At 40.6% G+C, this 24,438-nt stretch overlaps 2 protein-coding genes across 9 annotated transcripts in view; one reads left to right on the top strand and one right to left on the bottom strand.

Moving 5' to 3' along the window:
* The window catches only part of tmc1 (transmembrane channel-like 1), a 70,266-nt gene that overhangs the window by 11,830 nt on the left and 33,998 nt on the right, over positions 1–24,438 (bottom strand). For 7 of the 8 annotated variants that reach the window (XR_013300195.1, XM_077599907.1, XM_077599901.1 and 4 more), the window contains exons 5-7: positions 3,576–3,651; positions 1,597–1,689; positions 1,131–1,216 (exon numbers count right to left, since the gene is read on the bottom strand). Coding sequence is in view for 7 of the 8 variants with exons in the window: in XM_077599907.1 (XP_077456033.1) it covers positions 1,131–1,216; positions 1,597–1,646 (136 nt within the window). In the remaining variant the exon portion in view is untranslated. The remainder of the gene's footprint in view (positions 1–1,130; positions 1,217–1,596; positions 1,690–3,575; positions 3,652–24,438) is intronic. The other variant, XM_077599903.1, reaches the window with a different exon arrangement.
* nf2a (NF2, moesin-ezrin-radixin like (MERLIN) tumor suppressor a) lies at positions 1,193–23,994 on the top strand. Its single transcript, XM_077599913.1, has 16 exons — positions 1,193–1,674; positions 2,413–2,538; positions 3,865–3,987; positions 5,125–5,208; positions 10,572–10,640; positions 11,300–11,382; positions 13,181–13,256; positions 13,681–13,815; positions 15,448–15,522; positions 15,643–15,756; positions 16,824–16,946; positions 17,025–17,242; positions 18,140–18,242; positions 20,253–20,371; positions 20,648–20,807; positions 23,218–23,994. The coding sequence occupies exons 1-16, from the start codon at positions 1,561–1,563 to the stop codon at positions 23,266–23,268; spliced, it is 1,773 nt and encodes a 590-aa protein (XP_077456039.1). The 5' UTR covers positions 1,193–1,560; the 3' UTR covers positions 23,269–23,994.

Below are 24,438 nucleotides of genomic sequence, written 5' to 3'. Positions count from 1 at the left end.
ACGTCTATATACAAAAATATTTTATTGCAGGCTACGACAGAAAAATGTCTCCCCCGTGTGAGTTCGTTTAAGTCTCGAGAAATTTTCCATTACCGAGAAACATTTGCCACAAACTGAGCAGGCAAAAGGTTTCTCCCTGGTGCATGTTCTGGCGTAGATTTTCAAGTCCTTGTTCGTATGGAATTTTGTTGCCGCAAACTATGCAGACAAAAGGTTTCTCCCCCGTGAGTGTCGCTAAATTTCCCTTTTCGGAGAGTGTTTTATATCAAACTGTGCAGGCAAAAGGTTTCTCTCCGGTGTGTGTCCTTACTTGTATTCTTAGTTGTCCTTTATGTGTGAACTTTCTACCACACACTGTGCAGGAAAAAGGTTTCTCCCCAGTGTGCGTTCTTGAATGGATCCTTAATAGTGCAATCTGAGAGAATATTTTACCACAAACTCTGCAACCAAAAGGTTTCTCCCCAGTGTGTTAACGTGTGTATTCTTATTTGTGCCTTCGGAGTGAATTTTTGACCGCAAACTGTACACGCAAAAGGCTCTTCCCCACTGTTTCTGCGTATGTCTTGTTAGAACTACCTTCAAACTGAATCTTAGTCCGCAATCAGTGCAGGCAAATGGTTTCTCACCCAACGAGCGTCACCGAGCTTTAAGACGGGACGTTTGTATTCAATTAAGGATTTAATTCGGCATTTACTCGGGAAGAATGCTGTGAAGAACAAGGTTTTGTTAGAGGAAGTGTACTCTGAAAAAACGCAGGATGGAGGTAGCACCTTGTCTAGATATCACGTGTATAGAAAGCTCGATTCGCTGTGAGCCAATCGGGACGGTCGCTAGCACCTGTCGACCATTTTGCGACAGTGCCATTCGTAAAATAAGGTTGCTTGCAATAGTATAATGATTCAACAGATGTCCCAATTAAGCAACATAGTCAGAGATATTTATAATATAAATACTTTGGATTCTGATTTAGTGAGAGTTAGGAGTTAGGGGTCATGTCTCTTCATGCTGTCATCTTGGCCCCTCAACATTAGTTCTACACGCCCCCACAAGTGCATTTATATTGTGAGAATTAATATAAAAGGTCAAAATTAATTTCAAACTTCAGCATAGTAAAGAAACTGTGTACTTACATTGTGAATGGAATCTTGGACGTTTCTTTTGGCAGCGTAGTGGCGTAATTTCCTGGCTGTACCTGAACGCAGCATCGCTCCCTCGTCTGGACATTAGCAAGCGTTAGCTAGCTTCACGTCTCGAGACAAAACAACATTTTAATCGTCTGCAGGGAAGATGTGTTATACAGACACAATGGAAGCTCCTTAACGTAGCCTAATACGTTAGATCTCTGACTTGGTATCATGATCGTGCTGGCCTGCCCTCAACTTTCGGCTTCTTAGCTGAACATTAGCATGAACTGAAAATTAGAAGATCCGAAGACACCTAAAGTGGTGAAAATGCCTTGATGGGACGTTCAAGGACTCGTCTGGGATTCTGTTGTCATTGTTTGTTTTGATTTGTTTTTGTTGTCGTTTTTTTAATCAATCGAAAGTCTTTTTGGTGAGCATGGCGAGCTATTTGGCTTCCAAAATTGGACTCAACTCTCTGAAGAGGAAGCAAAACAGAAGTTTCAACGTCAGGATCTGCACCATGGAGTCGGATATGGAGTTCGGCTGCGAGGTTTGTCAACACAACCTAAAAAGGGAACACAAAAATATCAGTTAACCAAGTATACTACTATAAAGGGTATAAAGTTATTTTGGCCACTTTGATATAAGTATCCCGTAACGACGCCAGATGACAGCAGAGAGCTAGACCATAACAATTCATACATCAAAATGTATTTACATCAGAAGTAATATATAGCCAATATATAGTTTTAAAATATATGTCAAAAACAAGGAATGTGACAGTGTTTTGGAAAATACACATTTGAAGCAAAGTCATTTTAAGTTCATTCATGAAATAAAGTACAAGAAATATATTGAATCAACTGCGTATTCTTAGAATACATATTTAGGCAATATTTAAAAAATGTCAAAAGTGAACATTTCGTATTATAGAGTTATACTTACATGAACGACTACTTTTGAATATTGTTTCATCATAAATATACAGAGTAAATGAATAACAATATATTTTTGCAATGCATGTGAATATTTTTAAATGATTTTTTAAATAGAAAATAGTGACCAATAACGTTATTGAAAAGATGCAACAGGGCAACATGATTTTTTTCTCATTTCTAAAATAGAATCAATGAGTATGCATTAAATTGTATGAATATTAAAAAAGACTTAAAGAATGAACTATTTATATCAGCAGTAAAATAATTATGAATCCAAAATTATTCCAATCAAATATGAACAAAAAAATAGCGACTAAGCAATTTGGTCGCACTTGTGCTGTGTCACATAGATCAAGTGGAAGGGGAAGGAACTTTTGGAGTTGGTGTGCCGAACTCTAGGCCTCCGGGAGACCTGGTTCTTTGGCCTCAGGTACGACGTTAAGGACACGGTCGCTTGGCTCAAGATGGACAAGAAGGTAAATCGCTTGGTCGCCGCGTTAAAAAAAGCCCCCCAAGACTAAAGCTAAAGCACGTTAGTGCTAATTAGCTCTAAAAGTCCGTAACATTTGAGTCATCTGGGCAAAATCTGCACACATTTCCAAAGTGCCTACTGAAAACATTAATATTTTAAGTGCAGATAATTGTCAGAAGATGACTGGCAAGCATAACATTTTATCTTAAGGGAGCTCCTCAACTCACTCCAATATATACGTTTGATGGATACAGTAATCCCTCGAATATCGCGGTTAATGCAGACCAGACATGGCCGCAATAAACAAAAAATAGCGAAGTAGGCTCACCCCCATTATAACTACCACAATACATGTTTTCGGGCTTATACAAAAAAAACAGTACAATTATCAAAAAGTGAATATTTATTAAACATTACAGCTATTAGCATGTCAAAAGACTGTAATGTATTAATATCTAAATATAATGTATATATTTAAAATTGTAACTACGTTAAATACTTGACTCACAGTGAAAATAGTTCCTCTCCACTTATTATAAATTTAATAAAACAGCTAAATGGGAGTTTTAGTCGAAGTCCTTTATCTGAGGGATTACTGTACCTCAGTATTGCAGAATGTTGGCAAAATACAACAAACAGGTCCTTATATTATTTCCACGTAATTACTTTTCACCACTTTGGTGTACCTTTGTATTATTTACACTTGAGGAATTTTGTCTGTTTGTGTTTCTCACAGTTCGTCTCACTTTCTATTTAATACTCATACCTGGGAAAACTTGTAAAATATGTTGTTAATTCCATAAATTGCTGTTGTTTTGCAAGGGCAATATTGTTTGTTTGAGATGTTTTATATTGAGCAAGGTTGTGTTCAAAGTTATGGTTATTATGGACGCCCCCTTTTGTTTTGTTAATGACAAGCTAGCCTCAATTAATGGACAAATTAACATCCTCATATCTGGTGTCTTCAAATAGATGGGAGGGGGACAAAGGTTGTTGTTTTTTACCACACTTATGACACTTGGAACAATTTATGATACTTACGTCACTTAAAGCGCTTTAGGAATTGTTTGGATGGCAATAAATCACTCTTGAATGTGGATTAATGACTCTTGGATTCCTGCAAAGTGTGAAAACATGGGTCATTGATTTCATTTATTTACTTAAATACTGAAATTGATCATACAAATATAAATTATACAATTTTATAGGCTATTATTTTTGCATTCACATTGCTATTATACCTGAATTCCACCTTTGACGAGTCAAACATTTCTTTCTTCACCTCCCTAAAAAAATATTCCATGTCTGTCGGCCATTTTGTGTGTGTCAGGTCCTTGACCAAGAAGTTCCCAAGGAGGAACCCGTCACCCTGCACTTCCTGGCCAAGTTCTACCCGGAAAACGTGGAAGAAGAACTAGTGCAGGACATCACGCGGCACCTCTTCTTCCTGCAGGTTCGCACGAGTATGATTTCCATGCAAACGGCTTATAAAAGGAATAAAATGGAAGCAAACATTGGATTTTTTTCCGCCCGGCTTTGTGCATCCAAGTGGAATCGCTGTCCAAAATGTATCAGTCACACGAGCCAATCCGGTGTGATGTCGCCCCAATTTATCAGCAGCCCATTAGCCGTTGCGCGCCGTGTTATTGGTTCCGTTAATAACATATACCCCCGAAGAATCCCCCCCACGTTCGGCCCACTGAGCCGGATTAGTTGGAGTCGAGAGCGGCACCTGTATAGCTTTTAATCCGCTGGTTGGTGGCGGGCCTTCATTTATTTATTCAGGATGGGGAAAAGGAAAAGATGTCTCTGTAAAACCACGCCGTTTGCCAACACCGGGATTAGCGCTTAGCCGCTAGCGTCATACGTCAAGCGCGACAATACGAACACAAAAACTCGCTCGCTCAAATTCAATCAATGAAACGGTAATAACAATGAAAACCAATGGAAATGTACAGAACAAACAAATCAATATTACAGGAAAACAGTCGGCCTCACAGCTCTGGGGTCCTGGGTTCAAATCCAGGTCACGTCCACCTGTGTGGAATTTGCATGGGTTTTCTCCGGGTACTCCGGTTTCTTCCCACATTCCAAAAACATGTATGGTAGGCTAATTGGAGACTTTAAATTGCCCCTAGCTACGAGTAATTGGTTGTTTGTCTCATTTGACCCTGTGATTGGCTGGCCACCGATTCTGGCCTAAATTCAGATGGGATAGGCTCCAGCACCCCCTGCAACCCTAGTGAGGATAAAGCGGTTCAGAAAAGGAGTTGAATTAGCATGAAATTCCTTTTCTGACCTCTGACCTTTGATGCCGTCCCCCCAAATTTGGCATCAGTAATAGGAAATGTGAATATTTGCTTTGCAAGTCAATTTATCCTGCGCCGCTACATTTTCCACTTGTGCTCCTAAATTTTTAAGATCCCGAGCTCTGAATAGTAATATCTTTTTTCCTTTGCCTTCGATATGTTTGGCTGACTGATATGTAAAATTCTTTCCCCACTTTCTTTCAATTTTCTGCATCAACTTGAGCTTTAAAAAAGTCACGTTCTAGGCGTATTATTAATTTGTTCTGTTTTTCCCTTCACAGGTGAAGATGAAAATCCTGGAAGAGGAGATTCACTGTCCTCCAGAAGCTTCGGTATTATTGGCCTCCTACGCCGTACATGCCAAGGTCAGAATGGTGGAAATTCAATATACTCTTATTTTGTGTACAATGTCCTCAAACTACCGCGTTTCAAATTTACGATGCGCGAGCCTCGTCCGCCATTAAGTCCACTGCTTGTCTGTGTTTGTACACCGGGCGTATTTTTGCCTTTTTTGCCCTTCTTGTTGCATATTATGATTCCAAAGAAGAACGCTGGGGACTTTAGATACATCCAAAAGAATAGCAACGGGCTTATCATCATAAAGTGAACCGAGAAAGGAGAGAAATACAGATTGGATAACTTTTATTCATCCCGTATTCGGGAAATTTCGTTGTCACAGTAGCAAGAGGGTGAGAATACAGACACAGCAAAAGACATTTTAGACATAAATGGATAGGTAATACATAAGTTAATAAATAAATACATGAATAAATATATAAGCCTGTTGCTGAAATATATATATCATACATACATACACATATATATATACATACACATATATATACATATATATATGTATGTATGTGTATATATACACATACATATATATACATATATATATACATATACACATACATATATATATATACACATATACATATATATATGTATGTGTATGTATATATGTATATATATATATATATCGATATATAGATATATACATACATACATATATAATCACATATATACATACATACACTAAGATGTACATGCATGCATACGGTAGGTCTTAACACTCAGCCATGTGTTTTGTTAAAATACCAATGTATATCGCAAAAGATGTGCTGCGTTTGCACGAAAATTAAATGTTGGCGTCGCCAAATGCCATTTTGTGGTCACTCAGACCTCGTGTCGTCGACAGTCAAAGTCAAACAACTTCCGCAATAGGCGACCCCAAAGTAACGACACTAAAATAACAATTCCAGTTGTTGTCTTGTTGTAATTCCGATGTGTTGAGTGCAGCGTTTTACGGGCTGTCCCTAAACGCATCTGAGGTGAAATGAGGAGGGAGCCAAGTTTGTCAAGTTCTGATATGGAAATCTATTGATCCTCAAATCCGTAAAATTGCCAAAGTACCAAAAAGTTGAGAGAAATCCCACTCAAAGAGAGATAGATTGAAACGTCAAGCTCGAGTGCGCTCGTCTTGCTCATGTTGACGGAAAGGCGGTCTTTTTGACAGGTGGATGGGGGGTCCGGAAAGATGGGGGTGGGGGGTTCTACCGCCAACATTTGGTAACAACCCTCCAGAAGCTTTCCCCTACCTCCTCGCCAATTTAATAGCCTGAAAGAAGCTGCAGTGCGGATACCCAAAAAGAAAAAAAAGCACGTAAGCTGTGAGCTCCCCCACAGTCAGTCGGCATCGAGCAAAAATCCTGGACTCGCCGTTCTGTTTTGGTTTAAGCAGCAGTCCACTTTGATTGGAGTCATTTAATAAGTTTTCTGGAGACAGCTTCTTGTTTGGCCGTGCACTGGAGTGTTGCTCATTTGATTTGCTGGCCTCGGTTGCCGTTTGCTCATCGTTATGCGAGCCCGGCCAGATAGGGTGTCAAGCGTTCTCTCAGACTCCGCCGAGGAGTTTTTTTTTTTTTTTATCTCCGCCACGCGACAGGCGCCGCAATCGGCTTTCTGTCAGAGTGTAAAATGGCGCGTAACTCACGGCAGCTCGTAAAAAGTCACTTGGAGCCAAGTGCACACTGTGTTACTTGTCATCGGCGGTTAAGTAAGCGCTGCTTTTCTCAATTTGTTTGTTTACATCACACGTGTCAAAGTGGCGGCCCGGGGGCCAAATCTGGCCCACTGCATCATTTTGTGTGGCCCGGGAAAGTAAATGATGAGTGCCGACTTTCTGTTTTAGGATCAAATTCAAATGAAGAGTATCGATGTATATTACATTTCCTGATTTTCCCCCTTTTAAATAAATAATTGTCATTTTTAAATCATTTTTTTCTGTGTTTTTAGTTCAAAAATCATTTTGTAAAATCTAAAAATATATAAAAAAAGCTAAAATAAACATTGGTTTAGATCTATAAAAAACTGAATATTCAGGGCTTTTAATCCAGTTCTTTTAATCCATTTATAAAAAAATATCTAAATATTATATCTAAAATGGTCCGGCCCACGTGAAATCAAGTTGACGTTAAAGCGGCCCGCGAACCAACCCGAGTCTGACACCCTTGGTTTAAATGATGCTAACAAAGAAGGTGACCAATCCACGTGGAGCCTCAGTATGACGTATTGCTACGTCGAAAGCAAATATTGTTTTTGCATATACGCCGTATTTGTCGCTAAAAAAGATGACTGAATCGAGGGTACGGCTTATATGCGCATAAATTAGACTTGACATGCACGAAACTGCAAGGTGACAAAGACGAAACGCCATAACGCAAGACAAGGCGGCCAATACGGTCATTTATTTCGAAATAGAGAAAAGATAAACTGATAAAACGCTAAACAAAAATAATTTTGATGTCTATGAATGAAAATCAAGAAGAAAAAATACCGTGTCTTGCATAAAAACTTGAAAAAAACTCACTTGTGCCTGCCATTGCTTGCTCAGGAATGACCTGGGAATGACAAACTAGAGCGCTACGGACACACTTCCTGGTTGTACTGCTCACCTGACTTCCTTTTTGAATTTGTCTACATGCAGGGAACATTCAATCCAGCAGACCATCCTTTAGATTCATACATTATCTAAAAAATATCACGTGCGATGATTTTTCTTAAGATTTTCCCTTCAGAGTAACACATTTGTACTCTCTATTAAAACCACGAATATGGAGGTGAAAATTGTTAATCAGGGGGCGGCTTATACGAGAGAAATTGTCAAATTCAACAATTTAAAGGCAATTTTAAGGGTACGGCTTATACGTGGAGGCGGCTAATATGCGAGAAAATAGGGTAGTTTTTTTAATGATTGACTTTAGGCGCCCAAAGAATTTTGCAGCAAAGAGGACTGCTTTGATCACCTAATAGTAGATTTTGTCTTGCTGCTTCAATGGATCCGCAGTGGCTTCTCCCTTCTGTTTTGTATTCCGAGAGCGCACCGCGCCACAAGTGGATTTTGACAGGGCGCTTGGAGATAAAGCCGCTGCGAGGGAAAAAAAAATACACAGGGAGGGAATCGTCTCTCTGGCGCCGAGGCCCGGTCGAGCGTGAGCTGGCCGACTTCGGCCGAGTGGGAAGCGAGACCGCCATCTCTCAGGTGAGACGGCCAGGTCTGTCGTCTGTGATATTCACTTTCATTTTCGCTTTGGCCAACTCCACGGCACGCCGCGGCGGCGGCGGCCAGGCCACACGCTTCTAGGCTCCCGGCATCAATTACCGCCTGGAACGCTGTCTGTGGTAACTGGGAGTAGGCTGGCGAGCCGTGGGAGAGCACACGGTGGCTCAGGTGATGGCACATTAGTGCCTTTGGCAAGAGGTGATGAGCAGAGGGGGTGATTGAGCATGTGAAGAAGCTGGAGGGGAAAGACATGGAGTTCAAGCCTCCACAGGCATCCATACTTTGTTGACAACAACATTCTTCTCTTTCCACAATTTGCGTTTAGAGGTGCTCTTTGGGTTTTTGAAAATCCATGACTTAGGCGCGGGACCGTCTCCGGGAGAGGGAATACGACTATCGTATTTTCTCGCGTATAAGCCGCATCCGCGTATAAGCCGTACCCTTGAAATTGCCTTAAAATCGTTGAATTTGACGAATTCTCGCGTATAAGCCGCCCCCTGATTCACAATTTTCACCTCCATATTCCTGGTTTTAATAGGGAGTACAAATGTGTTACTTTGAAGGGAAAATCTTTTTTTTCAAATAATCGCACGTGGCAATTCTGAGATATTTTATGAATCGTCTGCTGGATTGCACATTGCTCAAGGGTGTTGCCTGCACGCAGACAAATTCAAAAAGGAAGTCATGTGAGCAGTACAACCAGGAAGTGTCTCCGTAGTGGTCTAGTTTGTCATTCCCAGGTCATTTCTAGGTCATTCCTGAGTGAGCGATGGCAGGCACAAGTGAGTTTTTTTCCCGTTTTATGCAAGATACGGTTTATTTTTTTTCTTCATTTTCATTCATAGACGTCAAAATAAATGTGTGTTGCGTTATGGCATTTCGTCTTTTTCACCTTGCAGTTTCGTGCATGTCAAGTCTAGTTTATGTGCATATAAGCCGTACCCTCCATTCAGTCATCATTTTCTGAGCGATAAATATGAAAAGAAAATACGGTAAATGGAAAAACATTAGTAGGGAGTCGTTTTTATCATGTGACGAGTTAGAATTTCGAATATTAAAGAGGGAGATTTTACTGTACAAGTTCAACAACGCAGAGGGTAAAAGTGCCATAACACTATGACTGAGAGACCGAGTACGAAATATGGATTTTCTTGCTCATGATCAACATTAGTGTTGACAAGTGAAACAAGTTTTCGGGGCTGAATTGCATAGCAAATTTCCTACTTTTAAGCTGAATTTGTAAAAAAAACGTGGAAGTGGCCTTTTCTGTTTTCACAATAAATAGCCTGTCCTTTTCCATTGAATTTTCCACTTCCTTGCGGTAGGTGCTTATTGATGAGAACTGGTCAGCAGTGACCTTTTCTCCAATGTTAATGAAAAACCTCCCCATGCACCAAGCAGAAAAGAGCTTTACGATTAGTCTACTCGACAAAGAACAATTATTAAAATGATAAAAAAATTAAAAAAATATTTTTTACAATGCACCACAAAAAAAACGTCTTGATATGAGGAATATCTGACAGGAACATTTGGTTGGTTGGTTGGCCGCTGATTTTTTTTTTGGAACCTGGCGGGTTTTACGCTATGATTGGGCTGGAAATTGACCATCTTTCCCATCTGGCAACCCTCAGGGCAAGCGGCTGCGGTTCATATCTTTTAAATATGAAAGGATCTCATTTCCTCTCATTGTCTTTTTGACCTTAGGGCGATAAGTCGCCCGGGATCTGCCGGCTATGTAAATCTCATACGTTAGCTTAAGAGAGCATGACTATGATAACGGACCGATAAAAAGCAGCTTTTCAGAGTCACGTTCCACTTTAAGGTGGCACGGCTTAGCGAGACGTCGGAATCTTAAGATTAAGTGAGAGGAAAGTTGACGTGATGTTTACACGTGAGGAGCCTTCATCTGATTGGTCTATAGTTGCCCTCAAGCTAGAGGTAAAGTGGTGGCTCGACAGTTGGTCTAAAAAACCTGTTCGTCCAATCGGCCCTGGGCAGAATCCATTTATTCCAAACTAGGCTACTCATACTTTTATTCCTTGGCTTCAGTTTTCATCCATATGCTCGGAATATATTATTGAAATTGATATGAAATGAGGCTGTTTTAGCTTGGATTAAATTTCCCAAAATAATTGATGAAAAAGTGATGTTTTATTCTTATAGTACGGCGACTACAACCCAAATGTCCACAAGCCTGGCTTTTTGGCGGAGGAGGAGCTTCTGCCGAAAAGGGTGAGTTGGCTACCATTTTGGATTATCCACATTACCGTATTTTCTTGAATATAAGTCAAACTTTTTCGTAGTCCGGCTGGTTTTGTGACTAATACTCAAATTCGACTTATATATTTTTTTCCTATTTAGCTTGTTCTCCATTTGACAGTTTGTTACTTTAACGCACATGTGTCAAAGAGGCGGCCCGGGGGCCAAATCTGGCCCACCACATCATTTTGTGTGGCCCGGGAAAGTAAATCATGAGTGCCGACTTTCTGTTTTAGGATCCAATTCAATAAAGAGTATAGATGTATATTAAATTTCCTGATTTTTTTCCCTTTTAAATCAATAATACTATTTTTTTAATCAATATTTTCTGTGTTTTTAGTTCAAAAATCATTTTGTAAAATCTAAAAATATATAAAAAAGGTAAAATAAACATTGTTTTAGATCTATAATAAACTGAATATTCAGGGATTTTAATCCAGTTCTTTTAATCCATTTATAAAAAAAAATCTAAATATTATATCTAAAATGGTCCGGCCCACGTGAAATCAAATTGACGTTAAAGCGGCCCGCAAACTAACGTATGTTTGTTATTGCTCTTTGTTGTTTATTCTTTGGCTAGTGCCATTTATAGTCCGAAAAATACGTTTGTTTTTTTCTTCCATGCATTACAGGTGATCAATTTGTACCAGATGACGGCAGAAATGTGGGAGGAGAGGATCGCGGCGTGTTACGCCGAGCACAGGGGTCGGACCAGGTAGGCGTTCTCGCATGCCTCGCAGTGAAATCATCAGTGCATTTAGAACCGAGAACACGTATGGAAAAGATGCTTTTCAACAATTGGAATTTCATCAGTTGACATTTCCAGGCGGATTTAGACATCTTTACAGTTGAGAATAAAAGTCATTGGGAATGCCTGAAATCAACGGGGCTAAATGTCCGATTTATTTGGGCTAGGTGAGGCAAATGAACTGTTCAGTAAGAATGGATTGGATGTCTAGTGCTGTCCATGGTCCTGAAGTATGAACAATTATAGTGAGTCTTCTTAGTTGGAAAGAATTTGATGACTATTGTTGTTAATGGAAGGCAATGAGTAATAAAAAAAAAACGTCTTTTTTTTAATTAAAAAAATATATGTTATTCTTTAATTTGAATTCCTTTCATTTAAAAATAACATATTAAATTATAAAGTTTAATTTTTTTTGTAATATTTACTCTTCTATGAATAAAAAACAAAACTTAATACAATTTGATTTCAACTTAAAGAGTCTTTTAGGTGGCCATAACCGGAATGCATTTCTGTTTTTATTTGTATTATTTACATGATATTTACATATATTACTATTCATTTTTAAAATGTTATTATTCCATTTTTCTTGGGGGGGGCAATGCTAAGCAACGATTTAATAGGCTGCAACACGATAGAAATGAACTGGATCTCAATTATTTGCGGCGGAATTTTCCAGTTAAGGCAACGAATGAATGAACAGAGTTTTCTTGCCATCTAAAAATGCTTAACCAGCATCCAGCCAATTCAAATGGCAAAATTAATGAACGTGACTCACTCGCTTGCTCGCTCGCTCGCTCGCTCGCTAAAATAAGAACGAGCAGCGAGCGAGCAGGAGGGGGAGGGGTCAGGGAGGGGGCGCCGGAGAGTAGTTTTGGGCTTTGGATGGTTCCGTCGCAGTCATAATTGAGTCGCTCGCGTTGATCGATCAGCTTTTCAAAAGGCAGCCGTGGGAAGAGACTCCATTCTGCGCTTGGCTATTCTATTCATGGCTGGGAAAGACATTCACAAAAGGCGGATGATTGTCCACAAGTCCAGAACGACCCCCTCTAGAATGAGTCTCAGTGTGTGTGTGTGTGTGTGTGTGTGTTCATGACAGGCATACCTTCACTAAGGCGTCGAACCATTACCACTTGTGAAATCAAGTGCAAAGAAAAAGAATACAGAGAAAGATAAACTGAAGTTGGATTTTCTCTTTCAAAAAGAATGAAAAAGAAGCTTTTTTCTTTTTAATCATAGCCATTGTAAGGAAACGCCATTTTTTGTACAGTCAGTGTCTTTTTGTAAGTCATATTTTTCCAGGCTAACCATACTTGCTTCTTTTTTGAATATTACACTCAGCTCCTCCCCCAAAAACTAAATACAATTCTAATCTTGGCAAATGTACAATTTTTCTGGGAAATTTTGGTGGGCTCGATAAGAGAAATTGCAGTAATTCTTGCCTTTTTGCCTCTGAAAGACGACTTTTCTTTTTTGCTATGAATAGTTTTACCGTTTCTAAAAAACATTCATTTACAACACCAATAAGGGTTGTTTGGGTCGCAGGGTGCTGGAGCCTATCCTGGCTGACTTTAGGCAAAAGGGGGAGGGACTACAGCCCAAACCGGCCACCCGTCCGTCATAGGGCACACCCATGTAGAAACAGATGACCATTTACCCTCACAATAGCGCCATTGGGTGGCCCCTCCAAAAATTTGAATGAAAATGTTCCTTGAATATTTTTGAGCAAACGCAATGGGATGGATCTTCTTGTTTCTTCTCATTTCAGGGAGGAAGCAGAAATGGAATATTTGAAGATCGCCCAAGACCTGGACATGTACGGCGTCAATTACTTCTCAATCCGGGTGAGCGTCCGTCCGTCCGTCCGTCCCTCCGTCCCTCTTTGCCGCCAGTTGCTTCGGACAATTTTACACACCGCCGATGTTAAACACCGCGACCAGTAATTTCGACGCCATCTGCGAGTCATAAAAATCAGCCGGCGCCACCTCGGTCTTGATCAACACAATTTAGAAAAGGCCGGGACATTTTGAAATGCCACGGGGGAATCAAATAATCCCCCCGTAACATTTCACCCAGTGGGAAGCCGCTTCTCGTCAAAGTGGCGACAGGCTAGGACCGGTTTCCCGTCAATCTCTTTCTGGCAATTTGAAAATGTTGTTTTCCATAAACAAAGCGATTAGGTTAAAAATTGCCAAACGTCAGCTCAGTAGCCTTAATTAATTTGTTATGGTGCTGTCATGACAACCCCAAAAAATGTGATTCTTTTAGAATAAAAAGGGAACCAATCTGCTTCTGGGCGTGGACGCACTGGGCCTGCACATCTACGAAGCGGACAACCGGCTGACGCCAAAGTGCTCGTTCCCCTGGAATGAGATCCGCAACATCTCGTACAGTGACAAAGAGGTGCTTCCTTCACCGCTTGTGTTTCCAAATACGCTCTATTCTGCTCCACTTTGTTGATTTGTAACATTCTGTTGAAGCAAGACATGCTCTCCAAAAATCATCATTTTCCGTGGTTTTAGCCCAACTATGGTTTGTTACCATGTGGCTCGCCAGCTTTCAATAGCCAAAGTCTTACATTCTAACGAATTGTACATTCCAATTTTTATGACATACATGAATACATTATTTTGCCAACAAACTACTTTGTCACATTACTATTTTTTTCTTCTTGAAAATTGGACCGGACAATAACCATTTCCTAAATTTTGATACCTTTCTTCTCCCGTTACATAAGTGCTCAAGCCAATATTTTTTGTACAAGTGCTACTTAAGAACAACAACCGGAGGTTTTATTCCATTTTAAAGGGCCCCCAAAACACACTGACACTCTTTTTTTAGCTTTTTTTCAACATTACACAGCCCAAAGTGACACCTTATTTTGTATTAACCTGGCTCTATTGGCCCCGCCTCCACCCTGACTTTCAGATGCAACCTATCGAGGGTTGTTTGCTTTTGTATTCCCTTCAAAATATTCCCGAAAATGATGCACACAAATGTCCTCACAATAGGATAACGCACGACCACTTACCAACGAAAAGTAGTATATACTCCTCTTGTATTAGCGAACAAGCTCCGCCATTCGCACTGACTAACAGGGAAAAAAACACTGAAAAAAATGCAACGCTCCGCCCAGTGCTCGTAGATAGAGACATTACACGAGGGAGTTGCGACGTGAAACACAGTGGCCATGATGTTCTTATGAGCAGCCTTTCTAGTCCGCTGTATGCTCGTATATCAAAATTTGTCTCGTATCTCAAGATAAATATTTGCTAAATTTTTTACTCGTATCTCAAATTCCTCGTATGTCGAGGTATTACTGTATTCTTTTCTACTCTACAACAATGCACACTACTACTCTTCTACTCCAAACCACACCACACTACACAACTACTTTACTCCAAACTGCACCCCTATTTATAAAGCATTTTCAACTTCTTACCGAAAGCAAAACACATGTTGAGTGACGCCTGAAAGCTCCCAAAAATTGTCTCCGGTCTTCCTATGTCGTCGTAAGGAAAAGGAAAATGAAATCCACGTCAAATTGTGGCAAACTGGCAATGGCGCTTTGCATCCGTTTTCATTAACGACCAAAATCTTTTCAAGTGCACGCTGACATTTGGGTAAAGGTCAAACAGCGCTAATCCTGCCGAGCTAATTTTTCCCACCCCGTGCTCTTTATTACAAAGTGAATCATTCATGTGTGCGTATTGTTGTGCTTCTTATCACCTCAATTCAACTGTTTATTTTCACATTGTTTCCCCCCAAACAGATAAATACATTTTTTATAAAGCTATTACTTCAATTGCCTGGATTAAAATGTTGTTCCTACTTTGAAATAGTAACATTCAGTTTTTTGAACAATATTGATTCCTGCGGGTTAAAAAAAAACTAATTTCCCTCCTCAATTCGACTCATAAAAGTCCAATTTTCTTTCCACTTTAGCATTTTTCCTCATCTTAATTAATAAAACTTTCCGGCAATTTTCTTGTGATGGCGTAAAAATGTTTTTTTTCCCTCTCCGCTTTTTTTAAGTTCACCATCAAACCTCTCGACAAGAAAGCCAATGTCTTCAAGTTCAACTCTTCGCGACTGAGAGTCAACAAATTGGTAAATTGCAATCTCCACAAGTACAAATGATAACGTAGTTTCTACAGTTTGCAAAAAAAAAGACTATTCTTTTTTTGTACTATAAGACTACGTTGTAATATTTGAACGTTTGTCCTACAGATTCTCCAGCTGTGCATTGGCATCCATGACTTGTTCATGCGTAGACGTCGTGTGGACTCATTGGAGGTGCAACAAATGAAGACCCAAGCCAAGGAAGAGAGAGCCAGGAAGCAGGTACTCATACCCACATATTCAGAGTAAATCATTGGATACGCGGTAGCCTGATTTTTTTTAACTGTGAGCTCGGTCGTGGAACGTGGTTGGACCTAAATGCAAGGAAGCAATCAAGGACGTGGAATGGAGTGCTCTAACAGAACTTTTTATAGAACGTGGCAGGGGTATCAAAAAAAATAATGACTAGAATCAAATAACAAAATTTAACCTGACGTGGGAAGACATGGGGTAACGAGGAACTTGGCATGAATGAAACAAGATAGGGTAAAGCAGACAAGGCAAACAATATGTCAATGACTATCAAACACACGGGTTTAAATAGACAGACAAGGGTTGATTACAACGCAGCTGGTTACGAGAGGAAGGGAAGCCCGGAGGAACACGAGAGTTGAAAAGCAAACAAACCAACCAACAAAGTGATTGGTTTTTGCTCCAATTATTTCTGTTCATTTCTGCTAGCTCACCGTATCTTTGCAAGATTTTCACGCTAGCAAACCGTGGTTTCATTATTACTTTAAACCCTCCCGCCACGCTCCGTCTAGATCACAGGTGTCAAAGTGGCGGCCCAGGGGCCAAATCTGGCCTGCCGCCTCATTTTGTGCGGCCCGAGAAAGTAAATCATGAGCGCCGACTTTCTGTTTTAGGATCACATTCAAATGATTATAGATGTACATTACATTTCCTGATTTTCCCCATTTTAATCATTACAGTTTTTTAATCCATTTTTTTTCTTTTGTGTTTTTAGTTCAAAAAGCATTTTGTAAAATCTAAAAACAAATATATACAAATATTTTCCGTTTTCCACTTTAAAAAAATATTTTGTTTCCATTTGAAATAAAAAACATGATTAAAAGACTTTCCATTACTAAGAAAAAAAAGCTCAAATAAACATTGTTTTTAGATCTATAAAAACGGACTATTTAGGGCTTTTGATCCAGTTCTTTTAATCCAATTTAGAAAATTAAAAAAAATCTAGATATTAGATCTAAAATGGTCCGGCCCACATGAAATGGCATTGACGTTAATGTGGCCCACGAACCAACCAGAGTTTGACACCCTTGGTCTAGATGGACAGGCAGCGGTTAAACCAGGAGAAGGAGCGCCGGGAAGAAGCGGAACGTGTCCGAGACGACCTGGAGAGACGACTCCATCAACTTCAGGATGAAGCTCACCTCGCCAACGAAGCCTTGGTATGTTCTTCCTCTTCCCATAAACGACAAAAGACGATGTCCCCAAGTGTCTTTTTCACTGCGTGCACCTTTCTCCAGCTGCGCTCGGAGCAGACGGCGGACCTTCTGGCCGAAAAGGCCCAGCTCGCCGAGGAGGAGGCCAAGCTGCTGGCCGAGAAGGCGGCTGAGGCCGAGACGGAAAAGGAGCGCCTCAAGGTGACGGCCATGCGGGGCCACGAAGAGAGGAGGCTCATGGAACACAAGATGGTGGAGGCCGAGAGGATGGCTCTCAAGATGGCCGACGAGTCGGAACGCAGGTAAAGTGTTGGTTGTAATTTTTTAATCCATTTTTTCTGTGTTTTTAGTTCAAAAATCATTTTGTAAAATCTAAAAATATATATAAAAAGCCAAAATAAACATTGTTTTAGATCTATAAAAAACGGAATATTCAGGGCTTTTAATCCAGTTCTTTCAATCAATTTATAAAAAAAAATATCTAAATATTATATCTAAAATGGTCCGGCCCACGTGAAATCAAGTTGACGTTAAAGCGGCTCGCGAACCAACCCGAGTCTGACACCCCTGCTCTATCATCACATCATCTCTGTCGCCTGGTCCCGGCACCCCCCGGGCTTGACATGACTTTTCATCTTTGCCTTTAGACATGTGATCACACACAGTTTCATTGGCATTGGCTTCAAATTCGCTGCTTTCGAGTGTTGACGACGCGACTGCGGACATATTCGACTTCAGATTGTATCTGGGAATCCGTTTTAATTGCGCACCATTAGCTATTAGCAGGTTAATGCATTTTGTTGGGAGGACGGTCACTCTAAATTCAAGTGGCCACTCCACAAACCTTGGGAGCACTGGTTCAAAAAAAGCGATTTTTTTGTTATATCGATTCACGTAAATGAACTGTAACGTACATTGGTGCAAGCCAAGAGTCCCAAAAACAATACTGATGTTGCTGTAAGTGCACTTTTAAGGGGCAAACCTACTAAGTGACTTTTAATTAACAACTGACAATGGATTGCTATCAAGCTTTCCTTTAATCACCTTACGCGGTCTTCACCTTATCTGAAGTGAGCTCATAACTCCCTTTTTTTCGGGGCCAGGGATGAATCGAAATGCCGGCAAACTGTACTTTAATCACCATCTGTGTTCACGGCGTTTCTGAAGCCAGCTCCTAACTCCCTTTTTTTTTTGGGCAGCGCTAAGGAGGCGGAGCAGCTGAAGCGCGACCTACTGGAAGCCAGGCAGTCGGAGAAAAGGGCCAAGCACAAACTCCTTGAGATAACCAGCAGAGTGTACACGGTAACGCATTTGTCCGCAGTCCTACGATGCTAACGTTGAATCTGCCTCTTCGCTAAGCGTCCTTAATGTTCTTTACTTACAAAGAGTGGATGGTTATAAGCAAAAATAGCTCGATGGCTACTTCATTGGAACCAACCGTGACCGGACGTTTCGTCGAAAGACGTTTGGTCCCCAGGGGTTTGGTCGACCGGACGTTTGGTAGAACGGACGGGCTGTCGACCGGACGTTTGGTCGCCGGTTTCGCTCGCTGTCAAATTATGAGAGAGAGAGAGAGAGACAAAGAGTTTACTGTTGAAAGCGAGCAACCAGGTAATCTCTTGCTCTCAAAATTATAATCACGAGAGAGAGTCCGTTCTACCAAACATCCGGTCGACCAAACGTCTTTCGACAAAACGTCCGAGTGCCGGAACCAACAACAAAGGTCAATAAATTATGCCATGACAAAGGACAGAAAGGCACGTGAGAGTTGAGAGCAGAACTAGTGTTGAATGTTGCCGGTTAAAACTGCTAGCCACGTAGATAGAACACCTGTCTTTACAGTACAAATATGTGTTTGAACAAAACAAATCCCATTTCATACGCCGACAGCTTTTGAAGGGAAATTACAAGAGTGTAAACGTCACATTGATAAACATCATTCCGCTACACAAAACCAGCCTGCGACAAACTTTTGAAGCTAAACGTAGCAGTCAACCTCATCAAAAGATAGACTCCAATGCCCCCAACGTGTCAGGGCGGATAATGCAAAAGTCTTTTCTTTTTTTCCGCCTCTTAATTCTCACTTACACTGATCAAAATATCATGAATATGCAGTCAAATGCGTGTGACAGAGTTTGAACACATGCACTATTGGCCGTCAAATTGCCCTCTCATGCTCTGCCAGGATGCGTTCATGTCGCCTGCCCGCCGCTTTGCATTGACAAGCCCACAATTTCCATTTAGATTGTCTATTAGGAGCTGACACCAACCCGACTGCGTGCGTGTGTGTTTTGCGCGTGTACTTGAATTCCTGTATATTCCTTCGCCATGTTTCCCACTACCGTATTTTTCTGTTTGATATACCCCCCATTTAATATACCCGGGTATATTAAACAGCAGGGGTATATTAAATGGCGCACAAACGGGAAGGTATGACCCACTACGCACTCTTTATGCCGTGACGGGGTGCATCAACGTTTTGCAGACTAAAACTACTTACTGCTCAGGTTAAAACTACTTACTGCTGAATAAAGTCTGACTTGGAATTTTAATGAACTTAAGTATCTATAATTATGCATTATCTATAAATAAACACCATACAAATCTTGCCAAAGAAGCCGAGTTGCCGTTTAATATACCCGGGTATATTAGATAGTTTAATATACCCGGGTATATTAAACGGCAGGGATATATTAAACGGCATGGGTATATTAAATGACGCACAAACGGGAGGCTCAAAAAAGCAAAAATCATTTAATATACCCGGGTATATTAAACGGCAAAATACGGTAACAACAACACTGTAACTCTAACACTAACAACAACACACTAACACTGTAACTGTTACTCTAGCACTAACAACAACACTCTTAACACTAACACTGTAACTGTTACTCTAACAACAACACTCTCACACTAACACTACCGTATTTTGCTGTTTAATATACCCCCCATTTAATATACCCAGCCGGGTATATTAAAAGGCAGGGGTATATTAAATGGCGCACAAACGGGAAGGTACGATCCACTACGCACTCTTCATGCCGTGACGGGTGCATCAACGTTTTGCAGACTAAAACTACTTACTGCTCAGGTTAAAACTTCTTACTGCCGAATAAAGTCTGACCATACAAATCTTGCCAAAAAAGCTGAGTTGCCGTTTAATATACCCGGGTATATTAAATGGCGCACAAATGGGAGGCTCAAAAAAGCAAAAATCTTTTAATATAACCCGGGTATATTAAACAGCAAAATACGCTAACTTCCATATCCTGTGTTGTTGTTTATCTTGTTATTTCCCCTCCTTTGCAGTACCCCACGTTGCCGGCGGACCCCATGCCTCCCGAGCTCAGCTTCAGCAGGGAAAACCTGAGCTTTGACTTTAAAGACACGGACATGAAACGCCTCTCCATGGAGATCGAGAAGGAAAAGTGAGTCGCCATTTTACGTAGAACCAATTGCCGTGTTCTCTGCTCCTTCGTTCCTCACGAATGGTTCACCTAAAAAAAAAACAACAACCCATGGTGTGCCGCCTGTTTTAATAACAGTAAGAGCTAAGAAACCTTATTGACTGTAGACTCCAAAAACCAAAGACTGCAGATGAGTGTTTTGAACGACCTAATAAATGTAAAGCTCCACGATCACCTCAATGGGTATTTTTATTGGCTCCTGCCATTATTTTCCAACGAGATCCCTCGCTATGCTAGGGTGGAGTACATGGAGAAGAGCAAGCACCTTCAGGAGCAGCTGAACGAGCTGAAGACTGAGATCGAGAGCCTGAAGCTGAAGGAGCGCCAGACCCCGCTGGATGTGGTCTACGACCAAAACGCAGAGCAGGGAGCCAGCAAGCACAGCAACTTCAAGAAGGTATCGCCGCATCGCCTATGAACCGCTAATGTGCGTTCCCCGCCGCTAATCTGATAACCTACAGCTTAATCCGATTACACCGCCGCCGCTGGGTGTTTTTCCACCATTTAAGAACTCGTAGTGCTTTCCAGTAGACCTTTAAATGGTAGATTTTGAGCAAGCGATCTGGTCTTGTCCTCACCTCAATCTCGAAACTGAGTTCTGTCCTTAGCACAAATTTACAAAAGGTTCTCTTGCAAGGTTAGCTTTTTTCTCCCCTCTGATTATCAGACTTGATTTTAGTCAATGATCTTATAAGGAACACCACCAAATAAAAGAAGCTATAGAGAGCCAGGCTTATTAGCGGGAGCGCCGGTTGATTTATTTCAAGTGTAGGCAGGCGGCGAACATTCATCTTGCTCTCCAGGAAAATGGGCGATGTTTTAACACAAGGTTAATGTCCGGGAGGCGAGGGGAAGACGAGCAAAAGTGGAACAGAGCACGCAGCCGGAGGCAGGCGCTCCGCTCCCGATGATTAATGAAAGTCTTTTCTAATGCCCAATCGCAAGCGCACTTGCTAAAGTGGGGATTCACCATTGTCACAGCCATTTAAAAAAACATATACATTCATCTTACGTATGCAAACAACTACAATTTCTCCCAAGCCAATATTAGCGACAACTCATTCGCATTCATAGACATAAAAAAGCCATTTCAACCGCAATGGTTGCATTATGCTAGCTTTCTGAAGGCCGTCTATGTTGTTTCCAGTGGCGGGCCTTCAAGGCCTTCTCTGCTGGCCTTAGAAATATCTGATTCATATATTATATTTTGTCCATCAATACTTATGAAATAATTCCAAATTGTCTGTTAGCTTCCTTTCATTGCTTTCCCCCCTGGTTGCACTGCTTCCAGATGTGTGTTTTCATATTGAAGCATTTAACCAATCACATTTCAGCCATTATTTGTTGCCAGGGTCAGAAATCTGCCTCAAGGCCTTCACAATCAGTTCTGCAGGCTCTGCTGCATTAAACAAGCGTCGATAAGACTGTTGCTTTAACCAATCAGATTTCGAGTTGGCAACACCACAATGCCTCGTCACAGGCGTAGGGATACGTCATCGCTTTCACCAACTATGATTGGCTAGTGATTAGCCAGAGTTACCAAACTGTATCTGGAGCGAGCTGCACAAGCAAATATATTGGTGTGTTGATTTAAAGCCATTTTCAAGACAGACTTTTCAAGAAAAAAAAGCTGGACATCATAAAGAAAGGTCGGACAACTCCAAAGCAAGCAAATCTGTCACAATCGGGAACGAACATTTTCAGCACTAAATCGAATAAAAACATATGCCAGAAATACGACAGGACAGGTTCGACTTTCAGCATTAGCTTCGATGGCGATAGAAAAGAAGGAAGAAAGAAAGGAGGATGGATATTGTGTACAGTTAAAAATGATTTTTGGTAAGTAAAATATGGCTATATTCCTAAATAATATTTCAATTGTATAAGGTTATTATTGATATTTTTTTATGCGTTGCAGCTGTAGCTGCAGTAGAGGTTTTATAGCCATAAAATAGTTTTTGAGGGTTGGATTGATTCCGATAGAAGGCGCTACTAGAAAATGCACGGACCGCCACTGGTTGTTTCCTATTGTATGTTAGCATTGAGCTAGCCGACTTTAAGACAAAGCTGTTTACTATGGCGAAATGCACAATATGTATCATTTTCTTAACGTTTGGTCTTTCCGTACACTTTAACCGAGCAAGGCGGTAAACAGCTACCCGTCCTTAACTAGCCGTGGTTTGCTCGGAGGGTCGTTGATCGTTCAATAGTCGCCCCTTGTCCACCTAGTGTTTGCTTAGTGAAGCTCCACAGTTTAATCAGTCCGCATCCACCAGGATCGCTTTTGTTTCAGTGTCTAAAGTAAATCCAATGCGTCAATAATTCCGTCCTCGCACGCCTGCTGTTCACAGAATAACAGGAGAGGATCAATGCGAGTAAAGCCTCCAAAGTGAGCTAATGGTCTTTTACTTATCCGCTATTTTGAAATCTCTCAGTTTGATCAGTCAAAGGAAGCCACTAAGCACGCCTGCGTTATGTGGTTTACAAACAGAATTGTTTACCGGGCTCACAATGTCGTTTTCCAAGGTTGCTTGGCTAAAGGAGAGAAAAGCAAAGACCATCAAAGACCCTTCATCAAAACAATATGTCAACTACCCAAGGTTGTTAACACAAATTTTGTTCAAAAGAATTTTTCACCGCTACATCCAACGGGCTATCGTCCTTAGCTCTTAACTATAAGTGGTTGCCAACTGTTGGTTCCTTCCAAGAAATAATTTAAAAAACGAAGTTCGTTAAATGGGATGAGAACCTCTTTTAGTCAGCGAATAATTGCAACGTAATTCCACTTTTTCTGACTTTCTCCACAGTTGACGCTACAAAGCACCAAGTCCAGAGTGGCCTTTTTTGAGGAACTATAAGCTATAAACTATAAGTCTTTTCTGATCATTCCAAATCTACTGGGAGGGAACAAAAGCAGTTCACTGGTGCAGAATCTTCAGAGGCCTCAACGGGAAAATCACGGATGCTGCAGGATTTATGGGATTCATATATAAATACTTTTTTAAAGCATTAACGATGCTGCTTTTGTGTAAACTGCTGTCGAGGAAAACAAGAACAAAAAAAAAGGCCCGTCTATGGATTTTTTCTGTATTTCTAAATAATTTAATATATAATAACATGCTATTTTCCCCTTAAAAACAAACAAAAAAGCAAGAATCACAGATACATACTTTAAATTGATCACCTGGCAAAATTATTTGTCTAATCTGGCAAACTACGGGTATTGAAATACATGCAGAATTACAAAGGGTAAGAAATAAATTAAGTGAATAAACTGCAAATAGGCAAAATATGTATATATTTTTAAAAGAAGTGCTGTTACACACCTACATTAAATATATTTTCACCAGCAAAACTATGTTCAATGTTCACTAGCAAGCCACTTTGGGAAAAAAAGACCCAAAAATGTTCTTAGCTCTAAAAAAAACAACAACTAATTAAACACTATTAGTAAGGTTCTCTTTTAGTGTACATTGTACATACTGTATACTAACGTGTTCATGAGTTCATGCTTATTAAATCCCTAAAATATGCAGCCACGTGTACAATATTTTGTATTTTGCAAATAAAACACGTTTTTACTATTTCTGATGTGTTTATTTTGTTGGTATTATGGCATGGCGCCACCCCCGAGTCATGCCCCCACACCCCATGACGCCTCATTTAGGCATGCGTGCGGTAGGGTCGACGGCATGGGTGGAATTGGGAAAACCACAACACGCTCGGGGAGAAGGCCATCGGTCGTCTCGGGGATTGCGATTGACGTCAAAGTCTCGTCGTTGAAGGTTACAATGACTCCGGTTTTTCAAGAGCAGAGTGAATACTCGTTTCAAGTATAGTGAAACTGTTGTATCGGAACACTACACTTTATTGCTTGATTGGGTGGCTTGTTTTTTTCTTGTGAAGATAAGCGGCACGGAAAATTTATGAATATTACATAGGTGGAAATCCATTCCCCTCAAAGTTTTAAGATTGAGGGTTAAATCCCTGGTGGTTTTGATCTTCCTGTGTGGAGTTTGTGGGTTTTC

Source organism: Stigmatopora argus, chromosome 5 (genome assembly GCF_051989625.1).
Source record: "Stigmatopora argus isolate UIUO_Sarg chromosome 5, RoL_Sarg_1.0, whole genome shotgun sequence".
Lineage (NCBI taxonomy): Eukaryota > Metazoa > Chordata > Actinopteri > Syngnathiformes > Syngnathidae > Stigmatopora > Stigmatopora argus.
Note: the sequence above shows the minus strand (reverse complement) of the source record. Positions and strands in the feature narration are given on the sequence as shown.

What these genes read in the sequence shown, in the direction of transcription:
- nf2a (XM_077599913.1), top strand. Translation starts at nt 1,561, where the DNA reads ATGGCGAGCTATTTGGCTTCCAAAATTGGACTCAACTCTCTGAAGAGG. An exon ending in TCAATTACTTCTCAATCCGG is followed by an intron (nt 13,257 to 13,680) that starts GTGAGCGTCCGT and finishes TGATTCTTTTAG; the next exon opens with AATAAAAAGGGAACCAATCT. An exon ending in ACCTCGCCAACGAAGCCTTG is followed by an intron (nt 16,947 to 17,024) that starts GTATGTTCTTCC and finishes ACCTTTCTCCAG; the next exon opens with CTGCGCTCGGAGCAGACGGC.